The sequence below is a fragment of the Salvelinus alpinus genome, chromosome 10 (genome assembly GCF_045679555.1).
Source record: "Salvelinus alpinus chromosome 10, SLU_Salpinus.1, whole genome shotgun sequence".
NCBI lineage: Eukaryota > Metazoa > Chordata > Actinopteri > Salmoniformes > Salmonidae > Salvelinus > Salvelinus alpinus.
The window spans coordinates 29382042-29404974 of NC_092095.1; the positions used below are offsets into that span (position 1 = coordinate 29382042).

The window sequence follows — 22933 nt, forward strand, 5'->3', positions numbered from 1 at the left end:
TGACGCAGGACACGCGTGGAGCACGTGTCCCTCCTCTCTCTCTCTCTCTCTCTCTCTCTCTCTCTCTCTCTCTCTCTCTCTCTCTCTCTCTCTCTCTCTCTCTCTCTCTCTCTCTCTCTCTCTCTCTCTCTCTCTCTCTCTCTCTCTCTCTCTCTCTCTCTCTCTCTCTCTCTCTCTCTCTCTCTCTCTCTCTCTCTCTCTCTCTCTCTCTCTCTCTCTCTCTCTCTCTCTCTCTCTCTCTCTCTCTCTCTCTCTCTCTCTCTCTCTCTCTCTCTCTCTCTCTCTCTCCCTCTCCCCCCCCCTCTCTCCTAGCCACCTATGTCCAGCCCCCTATATCACCACTGTCTGTCTATTTCGTCGCTCTAGGCCGTCTGTCTGTCTGTCTGTCTGTAGCTCCACGTATCAATGTGCCCATTTATATATTCCCCAGCCTTTCTCTTATCAAAATCAGTTACCAGGATTCAGGAGAGAAGCGGAATACAATTTTTCCTGCACAGCATGAAAGCCTATTTGAATAAATGTGCAGTTGAGTGTCTTTTAGTTTTCACAGTGGGTGAGATAACATGGGTCGCCAACCCCAACAAGAGTAGACTACATTAATTCAGTGGAGGAGGATTTGGGTGACTCTCACCATAACGACAGCACATTTGAAGCCAAATGAAGAAACATAACAAACTCTTCTCTGTTCCCATGACAATCTTTGATTTTGTCACAGCAACACATATTTATGCGGCAAGTAGCCTAGCGGTTAAATTAAGAGCGTTTGGTCAGTAACCAAAAGGTCGCTGTTCGAATCCCTGAGCTGACTAGGTGAAACATCTGTTGACGAGCCCTTGAACAAAGCTTCTTCCTGTAAGTCGCTCTGGAAAAGAGCCCCTGCAAATGAGATTTTTTTTAAAAATGCATAACATTTTGGTACCCCCCCCCTCGTATCAGTGATATGTATTATAGTTTACAGCCTCAGAAACACTGATGAAACCAACATAACACCACACTGTAAAACACAGATCTCTGTGTCTCTGTACAAACGTATGGGGCGTTATTTATTTCTGATGGGATGCTTGTCAAAATAAAGGCATGCTTGATCAAATGAATCTGACCATGGGATATTCAGACAGCCTCCAACAGTCCTAGTTGTTTATAGGTCACCTCCTAACTCTGTATTCATATTGTAGAGTGTAGCACTAGTATTTGCTAAATCAGGTCATGCAGAAGGGTCATTTGAAAGGGAGGGGTACAGGGTGTTTCCTGGAGTGCAGGTTCGATTGAATTCTGCCCTCATTTGAATGAAGTATTCATTGGGAATGTGGTGAGTGAAATATTAAACAAAAGAGTGGAAGGAGCACATTGTGTGTCTAAATGACAGCTTCTCTGTAACAACACCATAGCTTTTCTATAGTCTACCATGACTTTACTATCCTGACCAAACAATGCTTTTCTGTTGACTGACTTTGACGGAGCCAGGGGAACTTTGAAGCATGAGTCATCACTATCTCCCTCTCGCTTTCTCTCTGTGGGGTTGTGAGTCATCACTATCTCCCTCTCGCTTTCTCTCTGTGGGGTTGTGAGTCATCACTATCTCCCTCTCGCTTTCTCTCTGTGGGGTTGTGAGTCATCACTATCTCCCTCTCGCTGTCTCTCTGTGGGTCATGAGTCATCACTATCTCCCTATCTCTTTATCTCTGTGGGGTCATGAGTCATCACTATCTCCCTCTCTCTTTCTCTCTTTGGTGTCATGAGTCATCACTATCTTCCTATCTCTTTCTCTCTGTGGGTTTCATGAGTCATCACTATCTCTCTCTCTCTTTCTCTCGGTGGGGTCATGAGTCATCACTATCTTCCTCTCTCTTTTGCTCTGTGGGGTCATGAGTCATCACTGTCTCCCTCTCTCTTTCTCTCTGTGGGGTTGTGAGTCATCACTATCTCCCTATCTCTTTATCTCTGTGGGGTCATGAGTCATCACTATCTCCCTCTCTCTTTCTCTCTTTGGTGTCATGAGTCATCACTATCTTCCTATCTCTTTCCCTCTGTGGGGTCTGCTCCTCCTATCTGCTTATTTCATATGTCCAGGTTCACCCTCCTCCTCCCTTTCTACCCTCATTGCGTAAATGCCAAGCTTCCCCGTTATCTCTCCGCTACCCAGAATTCCCCCAACGTAATTAGCATCTTTACATTGCCTCTGCACTGGGGCTGATATGGACTGAAGCGGGTGGCGACCATCTTACGGAGGGATTGGGCGAGCACAGCGAGTCATGAGAGTATCACTTGAGAGTAGCTTATAGCTAAAGTGGAGCCTCCTCAGAAGTGAATACCTCGTTAATGGAAGTGTTAAACAGAGGAGCGGCAACAGAGAGCGCAAATGGGCGAAGTGTGTTATTCGTGGAATTTCTATGGAGCCGACAAAAATTCACAAGACGCATTACTCATTGGTTTAAGTGAGGGAAGAGAGGGAGGCAGCAACATGCGCAGGTTGATGCTTTTAAGAGAAGCTTCGCTTAACAGGCTGAATAAAGAGGAGATTCAGCTGTAATGGAAAGAGGCATGCTGCTTTTCAGGCCCCAAAGGAGCTTCGCTGAGTCACCGCTTGAAATGGCCTGAATCATTTCTCCTTATTCAGATTCTGGCTAGTGCACAGAGAGCTTCATTTGGTTGAGAATAACACAAAACAAATCAGCGCTGCATTGCTAACACAGAGGAAATAACAACAATGTCCTCTGCGGTGAGGCCAAATGCAGGAGACACTGCGTCTAATGGAAATGTATTTGCGGCTACCCACCTACCACCTTCCCACCACCGGGTAAACGTATTCCACCCTGGATAAGAAAATAAATGTAAGCCAATTAAGGTGGCAAACAATTTGGGGTAATGGATTTGATCCATCGGCAGTATCACAGACACGTAGGCACACATAGACCGCTGACAAAAGAACACAATATACTGAGCCATACAGACAGACACACACACACACACACACACACAGACCACAGAGCGTACCAAAGTCCACCAGCTTCACCCCTCCTTGTGTGGTCAGTAGGATGTTGTTGCCTTTGACATCCCGGTGGATGGTCTTGTTGATGTGCAGGTGATGGAGACCCTGTAACAGTAGAGATAGTAGTAATTTAGTAAGTCATCGGAAAGAGGGTCATTCAATTCATAGTTGGGAAAAGTAATTTTCAGTCTTTGTTTCTCGCTCTCTATCTCCCTCTCTCTCTCTCTCTCTCTCTCTCTCTCTCTCTCTCTCTCTCTCTCTCTCTCTCTCTCTCTCTCTCTCTCTCTCTCTCTCTCTCTCTCTCTCTCTCTCACTCTCTCTCTCTCTCTGTCACAAGTCCATCCACCGTTCAAAGAGCATGCTTACCGTGAGGGCCTCGTGTATGATATAGGCAATGATCGCCTCATCCATTCTGTCCCCTCTCTTCAGCATGCCTTTGGCCAGGTCTGTCACCGAACCTCCATTGCAGAGCTACAGGCACATAAGAAAGAGAGAAGACAATGGCTTTCCTTTGCTAAACCGTAGCGTGAGTCAGCATATTCTGGCCAAAGCTGAGACAATGAGCTTAAATCTAGATATGCTACATCTCGATGTGCATACTGTAGCTTCGCATTGTGTAACGCCCTTCTGATAAAAGTGCTGGGTATAAAATTAAGATTTCAGAAGGAATCTTCAAAGCTCTGAAGACCATGGTGGTGATAGTTGATTATTTTGTTCAATCTCTCTACGCTTATCTATATGAAACAGCTTAGGGGGAGGTAGGAATTGTGCGTATAGAGAAAATGCAGATTCTCCTAAGAGGGGTATAATCGGCTTTGTGATGACTAAACTGTAATTATTAAAGATGTGCGAATCGAGGTCCTCGAATCAAGCACCTCCGCCTACTTTGGAGACTATTCCTGTCAGGGAGATTAAAGTCCATGCATATGCATATGCCTTGATGAAAACCCACGAAAAGTGTTTTAAAGTATACATTTGGCAGAGCGTTTTACTGAGCAGCATGTCAAGGGAAAGCAGACTTGAGTCATTGGATTTGTTTTCCTTACCAAGTAATCAGTGCTCATTTTACACCCCCAAAAAAACAAAAAAAAACTATGCTTGATTACACAACATATCTCTCGTACGAAGAAATGTAACTTTCCGCATACTACATAAAGGTTGCTATGTTACATTGTGAGTAGCACAATCTATCTCCTTAAAGTGAGATGTGGCTCGATTATCAATGTCAACGCCTGCCTGAAAATCACAGGAAAATCACAGAAAATTGCCCTATGTGTTGCCAAGGCAACAATAATACCCCATTATTTTGGGCTGTCATCACCTGACCTCCAGATAAAGGGGAAAACGCCCTTGAGTGCCGACTGAGATGTGGAGGAAACAGAGTGCCACATAATAGTACACTCTAAGTAGCTGTGTCTAAGTACTTTATAGACAGATACAATGACATCTCATCTGCATCAGTGGGAAGCTTGAATCAAGCAATAAATATTTTGTCTATGCACTCTCAGAAGTGGTACTTGTTTTGCCTGCATTTTCATGAGGAATTGCATGCATAAAAGCATTTTGCATTCAAAAAGGGAAATGTCTATTTGTCTAATTATGCGTAGGAACACTTACGCTCCTATAATCAGAGACATCTCTGTGTCACTTGTGAATTGAAAGGATAATGAGGGAAGAAAACTCAGTGGTTACAGAAAATTAGAAGCACCCTCTTGTGGAGGACAACCTACAAAATGTTTCACAATCATTCTCAGAGTGAGTCACAAAACACAAAGTGTCATCATCAATGCAATCATGTCTACTATGATGTAATGGTAACAAGTTATAGAGAGTTTATAGTGTTTTGGGGATATTTGTTTCCATGATCATTCACACGTCACGGAAATGCAAGCAAAAACAATGTTTTAATACTAAATTCCCCAAATATATGAGGATGGGAAATGGATCGAGGAAAAATGCAGTAACACAACCAGGTTTTTATAGATAGCTTCTCTGTTTGTGACTTTGTAAGGAGTTCCCAAAAAGACAGAGCCATTTTCTGATCTCATTAACATTCTGTCCACATGGCCCAAAGCCATTGTGCACTGTGTTTCTGCCCTCATGTTTCTCTGCCAGTTACATGCATTCATTGAGCTAACCACAGGGAGTTGTAATTTGCCTGTTCCACTTAGTCTACAGTTTACAGTACACAGTGTGCACTTTTTAAATGGGGGAAAGGAAAGGAAATGGTTCGAATATACAGTCATGACCGTAATTATTGGCACCCTTGATAAAGATGCGCAAAAAAAGACTGTATAAAATGAATAATACAAATACTGAGCAATATTGTAATGCTCCAAAACATTTGAAAGTGATATTATTTTAAACTAATAAAATGAATAGACAATTAAATAACTATATAAAAGATAGGGGTCAGAATTAGTGCTGCCCGTTTTCAACCACTGGTATGTGTGGCCAAAGAGCCCCAAAACAATTTGTCATCGAAAGAAGGATGCATACTACAGAAAAGAACCCCATACTTACAGTAAAATATGGCGGCCGAGCTTGAGGTTATGGGGCTATTTTGCTTCCACTGGTTGTGGGGCCCTTGATGAGGTCAACGACACAATGAACTTTACCCAGTACCAGGACATTTTAGCCAAAAAACCTGGTTGCCTCTACCAGGAGCCTGAAACTTGTCTGGAAGTGGATCTTCCAGCGAGACAATAACCCCAAGAACTAATCAAAATCCACAAAGAAATGGTTAATCGACCGCAAAATCAACATGTGCAATGGCCATCTCCGTCTCCAGACTTGAAACCCATTGAAAACCTGTGGTTTGAATTGAAGAGGGCAGTCCGTAAACACATATGAAGGACATCAAGGATCTGGAAAGATGGATTGGTCTAACGGCTCAGTGTTGTTATCCTGCCGTAGCAATAAAAACAGTGGTGCCAATCATTTTGACACATAAAAATCTACAGAAATAAAAAGATACCTTGTTAAATCAAATCTGAGCAGTTGTGTTAGCAGAAAATAATAGCATTTCTGAATTTTTTTGAGCACACAATATAGCTCAGTATTTGTCTTTTTTGCTCATCTTTATCAAGGGTGCCAGTAATTTTGGTCATGACTGTAGATGGACGTGCCGCTTTGATATGCTTAAATACTCCTGTTTTCTTATGTTTCCTTCAACACTTAGATAGGGACGTCAAGACGTGTGATGACGACAGACAAGATGTGTGGTAGCCAGGTGGTGTATTGTTAGGGAAGTCAGATGATGTCAAGCACCCTTCACATGTGAGAGCTTCACACAGACCCCTAGAGGGCTGAACATGGGCGAACTGATTTGCCCTCGCAAGGACTAAACCATGATATGTTGTACCTGCATGTCTGTCTGTCTGTCCTGATGATATGGAAAAACATTGTTAAATAGAAGCTCAGTCAAAACCCCAGTATTCCATAAACTGTAACAGTAATACTTCACTTCACTAACTGCAAGCCCCGGCTATTTCCTATCAGCCTTTGCAGACAGACTGCAGTCAAGCAGGGCGTATCAGAAGCCTCTGCAGACAGGAGCGTCTCAGAGAGCCGGCTGAGCCTGACGTCAGAGTCCACATCACAGCCGAGATCACCTGTCATCATTAAATTTCACAGGGCAAGGCAGACCGATCCATTTTAATGAGCTAGCTAGGCTCCAGTGCCATGGCATTAGCCAAGCTAAACGTTAGCACTCTCTCTCCCAGCCACACTGTTTGGTCTTCTAGAGTGCCCCATTTAACGCCAACATTAATTATTTTGGACATGTTGAAAGAGGCAGTCGCACCCCCTGGCTGACTAAAGACGACGTGTGAAATTTCACACTTAGCTACATTGTTTTCTATTTGGGATTACCTAGATGTAGCGTATTAGCTTATTAAGTTCTTGCATTTGAGTCACTTCAAGTCATGTTGCCAACTACTGTTACAGGTACACATCCCAAAATAGCTAATTCCATCAATACCCACATTAGGCGCTAAACCAGAACCCATCAAATCAGATTGTCTCTTCTGTCAACATTGGTCAAATATCCCCAGAGTTCAGACAAGTCTACACGAAGAACATATACTTTAATGTCAGATATTGGCTTCATTTTGAAACCTCATGGTTATCTCCCCGCGAGAGACTGTGGGCACATTGTTACAGTCAGCTTTGGACAAGACATGAACATAATTCCTCACATGTTGTATGGAAATGACTTGAGACTTAGGGGCTAATACTGTTAGCTGCCATCACCGGCTCCATCCCCCTACCTTCTGCTAGACTAGCTGTTGGATTTAAAAGTCTTAGCCTGCTATTTATACCCACAATAAAAATGGAGGGATGGTATGAAATACTGTACACAAACTAGTTACCACAACCATAAAGTCATAAACACCACCTATTTCAATTTATTTTCTTCAAATCAGATTTTAAACCTAACCTTAACCCTAACCACACTGCTAACCTAATGCCTAACTCTAACCTTAAATGAAGACAAAAGCACATTTTTGTTTTAATACATTTTTACGATATAGCCATTTTGACTTTGTGGTTGTGGTAGCTAGTGGAAACCCGATGACGATAGCTAACTAGTAGTAGGGATGTGAAGCTTTCTGAGCTCCATACTGGGTCATCATCATTGCTATACTGGGTCCTGTCAATCATTAGCTAAGAGCTGTCAGTGGGTACTGTGAGTCATCACATGATGATCCCGCCTATAGGATATGTGGACCTTAACCAATCACCACAATGCAACAAGACAGCTTCAAAAGAAATGCATATTGTGAATCACCATAGTTCTTCTTTGTCAGCTCAAAGGTTTGGCCAGTAAGCCTCAAAACAGAACAGGAGATGATCCAATACAGATCAGGTGCTGCTTTTGTCATGTAAATGAGTTTAATGGATCAAAGACCATGAAAAAAAGAAGAAGAAAAGATGATGAGGATGTCACAAATATGTATGCCCCCCCTCCCCATACCCCCCTCTTTTGATTGGGCATTCCATTTTAAGCTTGGAGATGTTTTCTCTACAGGTGCAGCTAGTTATATTGAGCAGTATAATTGTGTAGATCTATGTTTACTGCAGCACAAAGAGATGTCTCCATAAAAGGACACAAAGATTTCTTGTAAGAAATATTTTTTTTTCAACATGTACATATCTCATGTTTTCCTTTGTTACTTTCAACTTGTAACAAAAATGATGTTTAATTATTGTGTGTGTGTGTGTGTGTGTGTGTGCGTGTGCGTGTGCGTGTGCGTGCGCGTGCGTGTGCGTGTGTGTGTGGGTGTGGGTGTGTGTGTGTGTACGTGTGTGAGTGCATGGTGTGCGTGTTTGGTCCTCAGGCCAAGGTCTCTGATTTCTGACTGTGTTTAATTTAAAGCCCTAACAAACAAAGCCATTATAAACCTCATTGTCAATGAATAACGGCCAGAGTTGGCGACAACTTGGAGTCAGGGAGAATAAGGACAGTGTTTTTAAGGGAGTAAAATGCAGGCTTGAAGACAACAGAGCTGAAAGACAAATAGTGTGTTTCAAAAAATTTAATTAAACATGATTAGATGCATGTTATTAGCACTTTATATGAAATGATTTCACAACTTAAAGCGTAGAACAGAGCACTGGATTGCTGTTCAAATGAAGGTATTGGGTACACAAGGGCAGAGTGGCCGAGGGTTTGAAGCAGCGGCACACGATGATTGATATATGTGTGTCAAAAAGCAGAGTGCCGGGCTATTTAAACGTCAGACCACGGATCCATCTTCTCAGCTCATTTCACAGACGGAACAATTATCTACCCCTATCATAGGGATCGCTGTCTCAATATTTATGTCACCCGGTGTATAATGAACGCAATCTCCCCCCTGTTAGTTTATCTGCATTAAACATGCCATCGCTGCAATGATCCTTCATTATTATGGTGGGATGGTGGTCATAGAATTGATGGTTGCAGTGTGCTCCAATACTAATCATGCCAACGTGCTTCACGGTAATTGTTTGGTTGTTTTGGATCATTTTCATTGGTTTGAAAATAAGTCTGTACAATATTTAGCCATGTATGTAACAATATGTAAACGCTGACGACAACTGCCATAACACTGTGATCATGCCACTACTGATGACACTAACCGTTGTTTGGGCGCATCGCTGTTCAACTAGCTTACCTACATAAGAGTTTGCATTACAGTTTAAGTCTGGTGTTATCAGCTCAGAGGTTATCCTTTGAGCTTTGATACTGAATGACATGGCTACAAGTATTTTTACATCGGCTTACCTTACCACTCATTTCGCTACACCCGTTATAACATCTGCTAAACACGTGTATGTGACAAATCAAATTTGATTTGATTCGATGACTTCCAAAAGCACACACTGTAAGTGTAAGACAGGGTGTCTTTAGGCACCGTATCTCTGTGAGGAACTGGAACCTCGACATTGTGTAGCAACTCAGTGAGGGGAAACAGCAGTAGTCAGGCGTATGTGTAGCTAGCCCTGCACATAGGAAGTCACTTGTTTCAGACAAACCATTTTACATTTGTTGAGTAGCTGACCAAGCACGCACGCATGACTTGATTCTGGGTGCAGAGATTAAAAACATATGTGAAGCCAGAACTACCCAAGATGCTAGCTTTATCCTGCCAACCACTTCACTCCCTGGCACTCGAGGCCTTATTTCCTTTTATACAACAGGTGGGTGTAATCCTGGATGCTGATTGGCTAAAACTTAATTCCAGCCGGTGTCTATTCCACAAGTTACCACCGGCTAAGGCTATGACGTTAAAATGCCTATTTACTGTTCTATCTCACTGCGCAATCCACTGTCTGATCAGCCCAACCAGGCAATTTATAAACTTGATCTCCACCATAAAAAATTGCAGAGATTTGTGTAAACGTTGCCGTCTATCTCTCCGACATTTGCAACATTGTTTCAATATCAAAACTCAATTTGCAGCTGTCCCACCATAATGAAGATGTTGGGACTCTGGACGAGACAGACAAGCAGGCAGCTTTACTCAGACAGTCGAAATCATGAACCAGCATCCTTTTTATGGATATATACAAAGAAATGTTGGTGGAAAAAGAGGTCAAAAGAAACTAAATGCAGCTGGTCTGCTGTCATTCCAGCTTCAGTTTTATGTGATTGTGTTAGCTGTGTTGATGGCTAGCTCCTCTGAACAGTGTCCTGGCGAGAGAGCAAATATTCTATGCCAGGCAAAATCGCACATCATTAGCTCATTGTTATGGATGTATCGAAATAAATGTCACTAGAAAACAGCTTAATCAAACACAAATGCTGCACTTTGCTGTTATTCTGGCTGCACTGTTTGACGTGACTGTGTTAGCCGAAGTTGGCTAGCTAGCAAGCAAGGGATAAGAATGTTGCTAGCCATCACGGCAACGAAACATTTAGAACGAAGGTCCATAGATTGAGAACGAAAAGACTTCACGATTGGGTCTCGTTTCTGGCAACCTAACCGATAGAATGAACAACCAGCCGGCTTGGGTAGCAACCCTAGATTTGTGTCTGGACTATATCTCATGGAAGGATTAAATAGTATGAATAAATTAATCAAATTAACGTCTTTAATGAAAATATGTCAATCATTATTTGAATATGATGGTACACAACACCTGTGCCAATATATCCTCCGAACACCGGCTTCTCAGGCAGTATCACTTAATTAGCAACGTGTTATGTGCTGTTAGTGTGGAGAAGACTAAGGTCCACTGATTAAAATAAAAATCATAAATACAACATGGGCACAGAATAGACAGCAATATCAATTTATGACTAATACGATGCTGCAAGAGCTATTAGTACCACAAAAAGATAATAATACAAAATGTAACATTGGGCTGACGTTATAGAGGTTGTTTGCATAATTGATAATAAGGGACTGAAACACTGCTTTGTGTGTTTTGCTATCACAGACTGGAACATGTTCCGGGATTCTTCCGATGGCATTGAGGAGTACACCACATCAGTCACTGGCTTTATCATCAGTCACTGGCTTTATCAATAAGTGCATCGAGGACGTCGTCCCCACAGTGACTGTACATACATACCCCAACCAGAAGCCATGGATTACAGGCAACATTCGCACTGAGCTAAAGGGTAGAGCTGCCGCTTTCAAGGTGCGGGACTCTAAGCCGGAAGCTTATAAGAAATCCTGCTATGCCCTCCGATGAACTATCAAACAGGCAAAGTGTCAATACAGGGCTAAGATTGAATTGTACTACACCGGCTCCGACGCTCATCTTATGTGGCAGGGCTTGCAAACTATTACAGACTACAAAGGGAAGCACAGCCGCGAGCTGCCCAGTGACACGAGCCTACCAGGCGAGCTAAATCACTTCTATGTTCACTTCGAGACAAGCAACACTAAGACATACATGAGAGCATTAGCTGTTCCGGACGACTGTGTGAGCACGCTCTCCGAAGCCGACGTGAGTAAGACTTTTAAACAGGTCAACATTCACAGGGCTGCAGGGCCAGACAGATTACCAGGACGTGTGCTCCGGGCATGTGCTGACCAACTGGCAGGTGTCTTCACTGACATTTTCAACATGTCCCTGATTGAGTCTGTAATACCAACATGTTTCAAGTAGACCACCATAGTCCCTGTGCCCAAGAACATGAAGGCAACCTGCCTAAATGACTACAGACCCGTAGCACTCACGTCCGTAGCCATGAAGTGCTTTGAAGGGCTGGTAATGTCACATCAACACCATTATCCCAGAAACCTTAGACCCACTCCAATTTGCATGCCGCCCAAACAGATCCACAGATGATGCCATCTCTATTGCACTCCACACTGTACTTTCCCACCTGGACAAAAGGAACACCTATGTAAGAATGCTATTCATTGACTACAGCTCAGAGTTCAACACCATAGTACCCTCAAAGCTCATCACTAAGCTAAGGATCCTGGGACTAAACACCTCCCTCTGCAACTGGATCTTGCACTTCCTGACGGGCCGCTCCCAGGTGTTGGTTAGAGCCTGTAAGTAAGCATTTCACTGTAGACCTTACAGTGAAATGCTGTAAGGGTCTATACCTGTTGTATTCGGCGCACGTGACAAATAACGTTTGATTGGATTTGATTTCAAAGACAGGAGAACATTAAAGTTGAATTAAAGTTACTCCTAACTAAACTCCTAATTATGTTAGTTCATGGCTTTTCATCATAAAGTACCAAGTAAATTTAAAAAGCCATGTGAAATAAGATCTTGATAATTACATTTAAAAAAATTCTACTAGGCAAGTAAGGTAAGAACAAATTCTTATTTACAATGACGGCCCAGGAACATTGGGTTAACTGCCTTGTTAGGGGCAGAACGACAGATTTTTACCTTGAGGATTCGATCTAGCAACCTTTCGGTTACTGGCCCAACGCTCTTACCACTAGGCTACTTGCTGCCCCATAAATAACACAGCTCCTTGGGTTTACCATTCAACCATGAGAACCAAAAATATCAAGGTATACAATTTAGGTCGACAATATTCCCAATTAGAGAATCAAATTGGTCCCTTTATTGGTATCTTTGAAGTTTTTATAGGGTTGAGGTCTCAAACCTTCAATGGACCCAGATTGGGAGCAAAAGATGAAAGCTCCCTCATCTCCCCACATCCGCTATCTATCATAAAGGAGTCCACTAGAGAGACTGAGTTATAAGCACAAGAGCAGAGCCCAATGAGGCCCAATGAGGAAGCAACAAAGTGAAGGATGCAATTTGTGCAGATCGTCGTCATAATGAGCAGCGTGGCGTGAGGAGAGGGGATCCTCTGATCCACAATGAACCACGGAAAATTACAGTTCAGAAGGAAGGACTGTAACCATGGTGATTGCATCCTCTATCACCCATCCTCGCCCCTTTGTATTTTCTCCTCTCCCTTTGTATAAATACACACACTCTCATACACACACACACACACACACACACACACACACACACACACACACACACACACACACACACACACACACACACACACACACACACACACACACACACACACACACACACACACACACACACACACACACACACACACACACACACACACACACACACACTGCGTCCAGAAACGCGACTGGCAGGCCCCGTGGATTAGTCCCTCAGATTTGGCCTGCTGGCTTGAGGAGTTTGCATACAGATATGCAAAACACAGTGGGGATAGAGAGCAAACAAAGTAGCAAAGCTGACTGAACTCGCCCAAACACTGGCTTTGCTTTTCTAACCCGCGGTAAATGTGCTCCACTGAAATACCTCAGGGAGCCCTAGCGAGGACTTAAAACAAAGGCCCAATTGGTACATATCAACACCTGCCTTGTGACAGAATAGGATTTACTCTAACTAAGACTGCGGCCCTTGATTGGTATGCTTTGGAAGTCTGAATGGTGTGGTAACATTGTATTCAGAGTATGCTTATGCTGATCATGCTAACAGAAAACCCCTGTCCTCCAGCTGGTAACATTATTGGTTTGAAGTCCGACTTTCATTCAGAGAGGAGCCTGACATCTAAAGTCAGACAGGTGATTAAACGACCCTTCCACCGAGAAGGAAACTGAGGAGAGCCAGGCAGAAACATAAGCTGGCGATGTGAAAACTATCTACTGGGTTAGCATTACACAGAGAGGGGATAGTTGATAATGTTCAAGCCCTCTGAGCTTGGATAACAGAAATGTGTGAGCTTTGTTCAAGCTTGGCTACTTTACCTTAGATTACAGACTTGTAAAAGAGGCTAGGGTAATGGAAACAGGCTGAAGCATCACACAGAACACAGCGGCACGGAGGACAACATCAGTTAAGAAGCAGGCCAACAAATAACTTTCCCTGAGGCACAGCAGAGAGGCCGCTTGTCCTGCATGCTTCAATAGGGGCTCACAAACAAATGCCGGGGACACACGTGCACACACAATTCACGCAAGTGCACATATACATTCACAATCACACTCACACAACTCAAAAACGCACACAATTACACTGGCAAACACTGTTCGGTAACATACAGAAAATATCCTACATCTAACCCTACATACAAAGATATTATGTGATTAGACACAAACGAACACACAACTGGAATCTGAACATCTAACACAGACAGCATGTGTGACCTTTGGCGCTGTGAGCTTTCCCACCAGAGCCTCCTGGGCCAGCTGACCATTATTACCAGCCGTTCATATAATATTTGAAACAGTCTCTCTCGATCTTCACAGCAGGATCTCAAATTTGAGGGTCAAATATCAGACAGCACAAAGCTCAGCTAGTGGCGCATCAGATCTCGCTAACACTTTCCTCAGACGCAAGTTGACCTCCGTAAAACACGTTTGTCTGGAGCTTGGCGTTCTGGGGGAAATACAATGTAAAGGATGCAGAGGGACGGGCCACACTGCCTCTCACAATCATAACATCAACAAGGTCCCCTTGAATTTTTCTCTCTAAAACCACCGTTTTCATAATTGAGTCACGAAATTCACACTCAGTACGTTCAGAAGGATACGGTTGTTTTTCATTGTGTGAATAAAAAGCAGCCAGGCAAAAGTCTCAGACTTCCCTGTGGTTATTCTTCCTCTTGAGCCAGCCAAATACTGCGCTTGACTTGACATGTCGAAATGAGGAAATCCTTTTTAATCGAGGCATTACCCTGTACTTACAGTAGAATAGTTAGTAACACTGACAAGCTTACTGGACTGCTGACATTGTGCCTTTGTATTGCCCTAAAAACTCACTACTAAACTGTAACAACACATGCTTGAGTTTGAACAGTATTTATACATGTTGATCTTTAAATGTTCATGTTAATGTGCGTCGTATTAAAGGGTCACCTGGGGATACCTGCTATAATCTTGAGGCACATTGCTCAGCTAAATCCTCTACCTGATGTTGAGTCTTACTCACACCAATACTGAACATAAGCTTCCCATGATGGAGCCTCCAGAGAAGGTATCCCCAACTCAGGTCCTCCAGACCAGTTATGTTTTCTGGTTTTCCATCCATACCTTTCAATCAACGACTCTGGTCAATAAACTGTATTAATTGATCATTCAAACCATTGACTGGAGAAGAACAGCAAATGAAGTGGCCCTTGACGGCCAGCATTCAGGACACCTATACCCTTTAGACACTACTGAGCCGAGCTGAGCCAAGCCAAGCTGAGCTAAACTGGTTACGAATCCACAATAAGTTGCTTGAACTGTGCTGGAAAGGACAATGTGAAAACAAAATACCTGAGCCAGGCAATGTGTTGGCGATTGCAGGGTAGTATAAAAAGTGTAATGAACTTATATTTGCAGTCGTGAAAACAGCCCCTGGACACCCAGAATATACTGCACTCAGCCAGACAAGAGCAAAATCAGCTGTCCACACTGATTCGTGGAGACGGCCCAGGATTGTGGACTTCAGGAAACAGCAGAGGGAGCACCCCCCTATCCACATCGACGGGTCAGTAGTGGAGAAGGTGGAAAGTTTTAAGTTCCTCGGTGTACACATCACGGACAAACTGAATTGGTCCACCCACACAGACAGCGTTGTGAAGAAGGCGCAGCAGCGCCTCTTCAACCTCAGGAGGCTGAAGAAATTCGGCTTGTCACCAAAAGCACTCACAAACTTCTACAGATGCACAATCGAGAGCATCCTGTCGGGCTGTATCACCGCCTGGTACGGCAACTGCTCCGCCCACAACCGTAAGGCTCTCCAGAGGGTAGTGAGGTCTGCAGAACGCATCACCAGGGGCAAACTACCTGCCCTCCAGGACACCTACACCACCCGATGTCACAGGAAGGCCATAAAGATCATCAAGGACAACAACCACCCAAGCCACTGCCTGTTCACCCCGCTATCATCCAGAAGGCGAGGTCAGTACAGGTGCATCAAAGCAGGGACCGAGAGACTGAAAAACAGCTTCTATCTCAAGGCCATCAGACTGTTAAACAGCCACCACTAACATTTAGCGGCCGCTGCCAACATACTGACTCAACTCCAGCCACTTTAAAAATGGGAATTGATGGAAATTATGTAAAAATGTACCACTAGCCACTTTAAACAATGCCACTTAATACAATGTTTACATACCCTACATTACCCATCTCATATGTATATACTGTACTCTATATCATCTACTGCATCTTGCCATCTTTATGTAATACATGTACCACTAGCCACTTTAAACTATGCCACTTTATGTTTACATACCCTACAGTACTCATCTCATATGTATATACCGTACTCTATACCATCTACTGCATCTGCCATGCCGTTCTGTACCACCACTCATTCATATATCTTTATGTACATATTCTTTATCCCTTTACACTTGTGTGTGTGTGTAAGGTAGTAGTTGTGGAATTGTTAGGTTAGATTACTGTTGGTTATTACTGCATTGTCGGAACTAGAAGCACAAGCATTTCGCTACACTCGCATTAACATCTGCTAACCATGTGTATGTGACTAATAAAATTTGATTTGATTTGGAAATGCAAATCCCTCCTCTGCTTCACTCAGCACGACACAGGTTGAGCCAATGACACCAGAGCCCATATGGCCTTCTATGGGAAAGCTGTATGTCCAGACCTCCTGCTGGATCTTATACTGTTACATAATACCTTCCCCCGCCTGGTCCCTTCACCACTGTGCTGTCTACCTAGTATAGAGCCGACTAGTTGAACAATCTATCATTGACCAAGGCACTTAACCCTAATTGCTTCTGTAAGTCATTCTGGATAAGAGTGTCTTATAATTGACTAAAATGTAAATAGTTAGTCACATTGATGTACAGCAAAAAAACATTGTGGGCTTTACCTCAAGAACTAGCCACAACTGGTCCCCGTTTTTGACATCCCTCTGGTAGTACATCCCGAAGAATTTAACCACATTGGAGTGGTCAGAGAGAGCCTTGAGGATATTGTATTCTGCTTCAATCTCCTCATCGATATCCTGGAAAACAATAACCAACATGGGTCAACAATGTAAAATGACAGGAGACTTATCATGAATCCTCAATGACCTAATCTGTGACAATTTGGTGTTCTGCAGCCAAATCTTATGATAGATTGTTTGTCATGTTATGTATTCAATCATATGCCAAATCAGAATACATGCTCGCATCACAAAGAGGAATTAAACAGTCATAATGGAACCAACAGCTGTGGTTACTAAAATGTCATCTCAATGCTTACGAATCTGATCATCTTTAATGAGTGATATTGTGCATGTACTGCATGCTTGTGTTCTCTGCAGGAACCTATCAACCGATTGATTAAAAGGATGCTCCTCTCAGAGAAGGGTCTATAGATAATTATTCTTCATTAATGAAATACAGTAACAAACTCTCTACAGACTAATGAGACAGCTATTAAGATGATTCTAGAGTTTAATGGATAAAAACAACTGTTCATTACGCTTTCACTTAATAGTGCCATTCATTGTACCTGGAAAAGCAAATGAACACAACAAGAGTTGCATAATCTACTTAAACCTTGTCCACGTATAGCGTTGACTATCTGCTTTTGAAAGAAACCATTGTTAGGAATTGTAAACACTTCTAGTGCTTACTGAATTACATGACCAATAATGAAAACATTATACAGTCAAGTAGCTACTGTAGTTGATCTTTTCAAATTTTCTGTCAACGTAGCAATGTGCCGTTTGTGTCATATTTTTCCAGCATCTCACCAGATGTCATTTCTCAAAACTGAGTGAGAGGAAGAAAATGTTAGCTCGATTTTATAGCCATAGCAACCACGTTCATTTCAAGCGTGTATTTTCTCTAGATCAGTAATGAAATATATGTTTTATGAATGAACAATGAAACATTTCCCTCTTTCATGTAATTGTAGGGCCTTGAAAGCACAATCTAGGTAAATCTACAGTTGATGCTTTGTGTTGTTATCAAAAGAAGGGGAGGCTGATATTAAGCTATACAGAGAGAGAGAGAGATGGAGATAGATAAAATATATAAATTGATAAAGAGAAAGAAAGAGAAAGAACAATTCTAATGAGGAGGTTGGGGAAGTCTGTTGTGGAGACAGAAGACTGACTGAGAGAGAGAAAGACATAGAGAATATGAAATAAAGAAAGAGAGAAAAGATTGATAAAGTGACAAAGTGTGACCAAACAGAAGACAGAACCTCAGAGGAGAACAGAAGCCAATAAGATAGACTTTAAATTTGCAGTTTAACATGTGAAAATCTGATTTTCATATTGGAAATTGCTGTTTTCATGACACCATATTTTCACATGTATTAAATGTACAGTTCACGTGTTAACACCACCTTTTCTCATGTGAGGAAAATAACATGTTTTCACCTCACGTGAATTGCAATTTCACATGTGAAAAACAATGACGTAAAAATCACATTTGCAGTTTCACATGTAAGAAAACTCTTAATGTGAAAATATCACTTTCACATGTGGAATTGCAAGTTCACATCTGAAAAACCTTCACCTGTGAAAATCAAAGTTTCACATGTGGAATTGCAAGTTCACATGTGGGGGTGAAATAATGTTATTCTCCTCACATGTGAAAAGGTGGTGTTAACGTGTTGCAGTAGCAATGTTTTCTACCTGTGTATAATAATTCAAGTGCGTAAAAAATTTGGATTTATTTTTCCTGAACCATCCACCACATTGTTATTGTAGTGCTCCATTGTGTTGCACTGATATACATGTATACTATGCGATACCACAAGGGAGAGGTATTTGGAGTCTTTCTTCTTCCAATGTTGAAGTCCAGTGAAAAGAACAGCGAAGCTATCTCTCCATATCTTCTTATTTTTTATCCTGTTTTCCAGTTTGTACACATGGTTACATTTTCTAAATCTAGAGATGACATGTTTAACAAAATTGTGATGAGTTTTCTGGTCTTTTTGTTGTATCCTCTTATTGTTTTGACCGAGTGAAAACAAGATAGCTAGCTAGTTAAATTTAGTATGCTAGTCAATGAGAACAAGATGGCGTTTCTGAGGATTTTTTATGTCCATTATAAATGTTTTGGCTCTTAAATATACAGTACCAGTCAAAAGTTAGGACACACCTAGTCATTCAAGGGTTTTTCTTTATTTTCACTTTTTTCTACATTGTACAATAATAGTGAAGACATCAAAACTATGAAATAACACATATAAAATCATGAAGTAACCAAAAAAGTGTTAAAATAATCCAAATATATTTTACATTTGAGATTCTTCAAAGTAGCCACCCTTTGCCTTAATGACAGCTTTGCTAAATCTTAAATATACCTGATTTTGCTAAATGTTACTTTGGACAAAATCAAGACGTCAATATTCTTTATGTAAAAAAAGCTTAAATGACAGCTCAATTCGAGAACATTCTGAATTTGCTATTAATCATGATTAATCACAGCAAATCCTGCTATTAACTCATTTTTAAAAAATTTATCATTTGACAGCCCTATCTTTTATTGAACAGTCAATATTCTGAGATTGAGAGAAATTGATAATAAATATACTGTAATGTCTGTTTCCAACTCACACTCTCAAACACATAGATCCCTGAACACAGCTCACTTTCCAGCCCACTTTCCAGCTCACACTCTCAAACACATAGATCTCCTGAACGCAGCTCACTCTCCAGATCCCAATCATCTGAATTCTGATCACCTGTTCACACACCTGTATGTCATTATCACACATGATTTAGTTCAGTTCTTTGCACCCCGTCATTGTGAAATATTGTTTGTTTTGTGACACACGTCTATTTGGAGCGCTGGGTTCCCTGCAATTTAATCGTCCCGTGTAAGATAGTTTTGGCCTGCCTCACTAACAACGCCTTTTCCCTGTCTGTACTTTAGCCTATCGGATTTCCTGTTATCAACCTATTGCCTGAACTCCTGGCCTTTTCCCTGCCTGTACTGTACTGTTCTGCCTGTACTGTTGCCTTTTTGGACCCCGTGTGTATGACCTTCCGCCTGCCCCTGGACCCAGCTACCTGCCTCCTCCTGTGGTTCTTTGCAAATAAACACCGGCTTCGCCCTGCGCTTTAAACCAGCTCTCTGTCTCCCATTGTGTTCATTACATATACATTGGAAGACAAACCCAATATTGGCCCTCTTGATCAAACAGTCAAGACATTGGCTTCTCCTGTGGGAGACATGGGTTCCAATACCACCGGTTCCAAAAGCACACATGTGAAACTTAGAATAGCACATGTGAAATGTTGGAAAACCATGTGTCTGAGTCATGTGAAAAATGTATGTGAAAAATCTTTGTGAAACTTTACACACGTCTGAAAATGTGCAATTTATTTTCCTCACGTGACATTTTTCTAATGTGTGAAAAATAAACGGGAAAATCCATGTGAAACCTGTGCCTGAAAACCACGTGCCTGACTAATGTGTCATTTCTATTCATCATGGATGGCAGCACAGGGCCTGAAGCTCCCTGAAACTCCCCACATGACAGGTCTGGGGCTACAGGTAATGTGATGTGTCCTCACTATGGCTCCCCAGGACCATAAACATACCGAAGGCTACTACCGGCCAGCCACACTAATGCATAGTAACGACAACACCTGCATGGCATGAAAGGACATTCCTACTATTGGCCTACTTAAATACCAAGCCCCAACATGCTCATTTTCAATTTCAAAAGCATGCACCTCGACATGCAGACACACATACCTCAGAACCTAAGTAAGGAAACATGACTCACATGGATGGGGTCCAGGATCTTGACAGCCGCTTTGCTGCCATCGATCTTGTTGAGGACTTTGTAGACTTTGCCATAAGTCCCTTTCCCGATGGTCTCGATGATCTCCCAGGTATCTGTCGGATCAGGAAATGTGTCGAAGATAATCGATTTCCCTGATTGTGGAAACATCTTCATGAGAGATCTCCTGGGAAAGAGAGGGGTAAAGGAATAACATGGCCATTGTGAATGAACGTTTCTTGCTAAAGCCCCAACTTGTCATTCCATGAATGAAATAAACAAAAGGGCGACCAATCTTGGCACATCAAATCAAATGATTCACATCTTTGCATATAAGCAATATGTCTCCAGTCTTGGCAGTTCATTCTACATATTTCCTTCCAATTGTGGTTACCATGGTTGCATGCTTCCATTCGTGTGTCTTGTGTCTTCCTTAACCCCTCCCCACATGCCAGTTCAAATGGCGAAGAAGGTACTGGATGGATGGATGGATGGGCAAGCTTGTTAGCCAGGCTTGTTATTTGTGTCTTTATAAATCCATGGTCTATTTCTGGTAGTCAAAAGAATAGTGTAGTCCTGGGCCTTCTCAAATATTGGTTCATGTAAAGTAAAGTGATTGTAAAGGATCTGTAGCTTTATCTCTCATTAGATTTGTTACTGCAGTGTTTATCCTTGTTGGAATTCCACTGAGATGATTGTAATTGTAAGGGTTGTTCACAATGTCCTGAGAACATTACTCAAGGATACTTGATTACCTCAGATACACAGCGTGCATAGGCCTTGCACTTTGAACATTGGAGTGGATCTAATTGGGTTTGGGTTGAAACAGAGCCAATGTTTTAGGTTTTATTTATTTGCACCAAAGAAAATAAGTGAAAGACAGAATAGATTTAAAAAACTGGTAATGCAAGTGAGGTGTTTTTTCAATCAGTTAATCAAAGCATATTAATTATAATTGTGCATGATATACTCAGTATACAAGAAAAAACGTGTGTGTGTGTGTGTGTGTGCGCGCGTGCGTGCGTGCGTGCGAGTTAGGCTATATGGAGGGGATTATTATGTAGTTTCAGGCTGACCCCCAGTCTTCGCTTTAAGTTATTGATCGATGATGAGGTTTTGGCAATGTGAAGATAAGAATTCCAGAGTATGGTACCTTTGTATCTGATAGAGAATTGACTATGTGAGGTGCAGCAGAGGGGAGGATGAAGGTTATCGCAGTGTCTTGTGTTATATAGATGGATTTCAGAATTAACATGGAAGAATCCATTGAAGGGTAAACTATCTGGGAGGTATGAGTATTTGTAGATGAAAGTGCATAACTGGCGTACATTAATGTTGTAAATAGACAAGATATTGAGTTTCCTAAACAAAGGTGCAGATGGAGCCAGGTAATTAAATGTGTTTTGTATGATGAGTAATTTGTGTAGGCTGGAGGCATATGTACTGGCCCAGACAATATTACAGTTAATTAAGCTTTAGTATAGAGTTAGGAAGCAAGCCTGATGAACCAAACCACTATTCTTTCTGATGATATCAACAGATTTCATCACTTTGCTACAAACAAATTGAATATGATCATTCCAGGATAACTTTTCATCAATTAGAACTCTGAGGAATCTAGTGGATGTGACTTGTTCCATTTCATTCCTACCAATTGAGATTCTGGCTCTTTTTTATTTTAATTTTGTAACTATATTTCTTATGCTTACTAGTGAATACAATAAAGTTGGATTTTTTTTTTTACATTTAAAGATTATTTATTTATCTGGAACCATTCAGAAAATGTGGCCATACCTGAGTTGGCTTCATTAATAAATGAATCAAAATGATTGTGTGTATCATCAGCAAAGAGAATAGGAAGTACGGTAGAAAACACACCAGCAAAGTCATTGACATAGATTAGGAATAAAGAATGTCCAATTATTGAACCCTGTGGCAAACCACAGGATATCTTGGTCCTGGTAGATGCACAGCCGTTTGCATAAACAAATTGTTCTCTATCATACATATTGCTACATTATATCACCAGCTATCTGAACAGCTAACCGATCGCTGCAGCTGTACATAGTCCATCTGTAAATAGCCCACCCAATCTACCTACCTCATCCCCATATTGTTTTTATTTGCTTTTCTGCTCTTTTGCACACCAGTATCTCTACTTGCACATCATCATCTGCTCATTTATCACTCCAGTGTTAATCTGCTAAATTGTAATTACTTCACTACTATGGCCTATTTATTGCCTACCTCCTCACGCCATTTGCACACACTGTATATA

The 22933-nt window shown here is 41.8% G+C and overlaps 1 protein-coding gene across 1 annotated transcript in view; it reads right to left on the reverse strand.

Moving 5' to 3' along the window:
• The window catches only part of myo3a (myosin IIIA), a 73856-nt gene that overhangs the window by 44899 nt on the left and 6024 nt on the right, over positions 1–22933 (reverse strand). The window contains exons 2-5 of the mRNA XM_071328790.1: positions 20659–20842; positions 16790–16924; positions 3356–3460; positions 2995–3094 (exon numbers count right to left, since the gene is read on the reverse strand). Coding sequence (XP_071184891.1) covers positions 2995–3094; positions 3356–3460; positions 16790–16924; positions 20659–20842 — 524 coding nt within the window. The remainder of the gene's footprint in view (positions 1–2994; positions 3095–3355; positions 3461–16789; positions 16925–20658; positions 20843–22933) is intronic.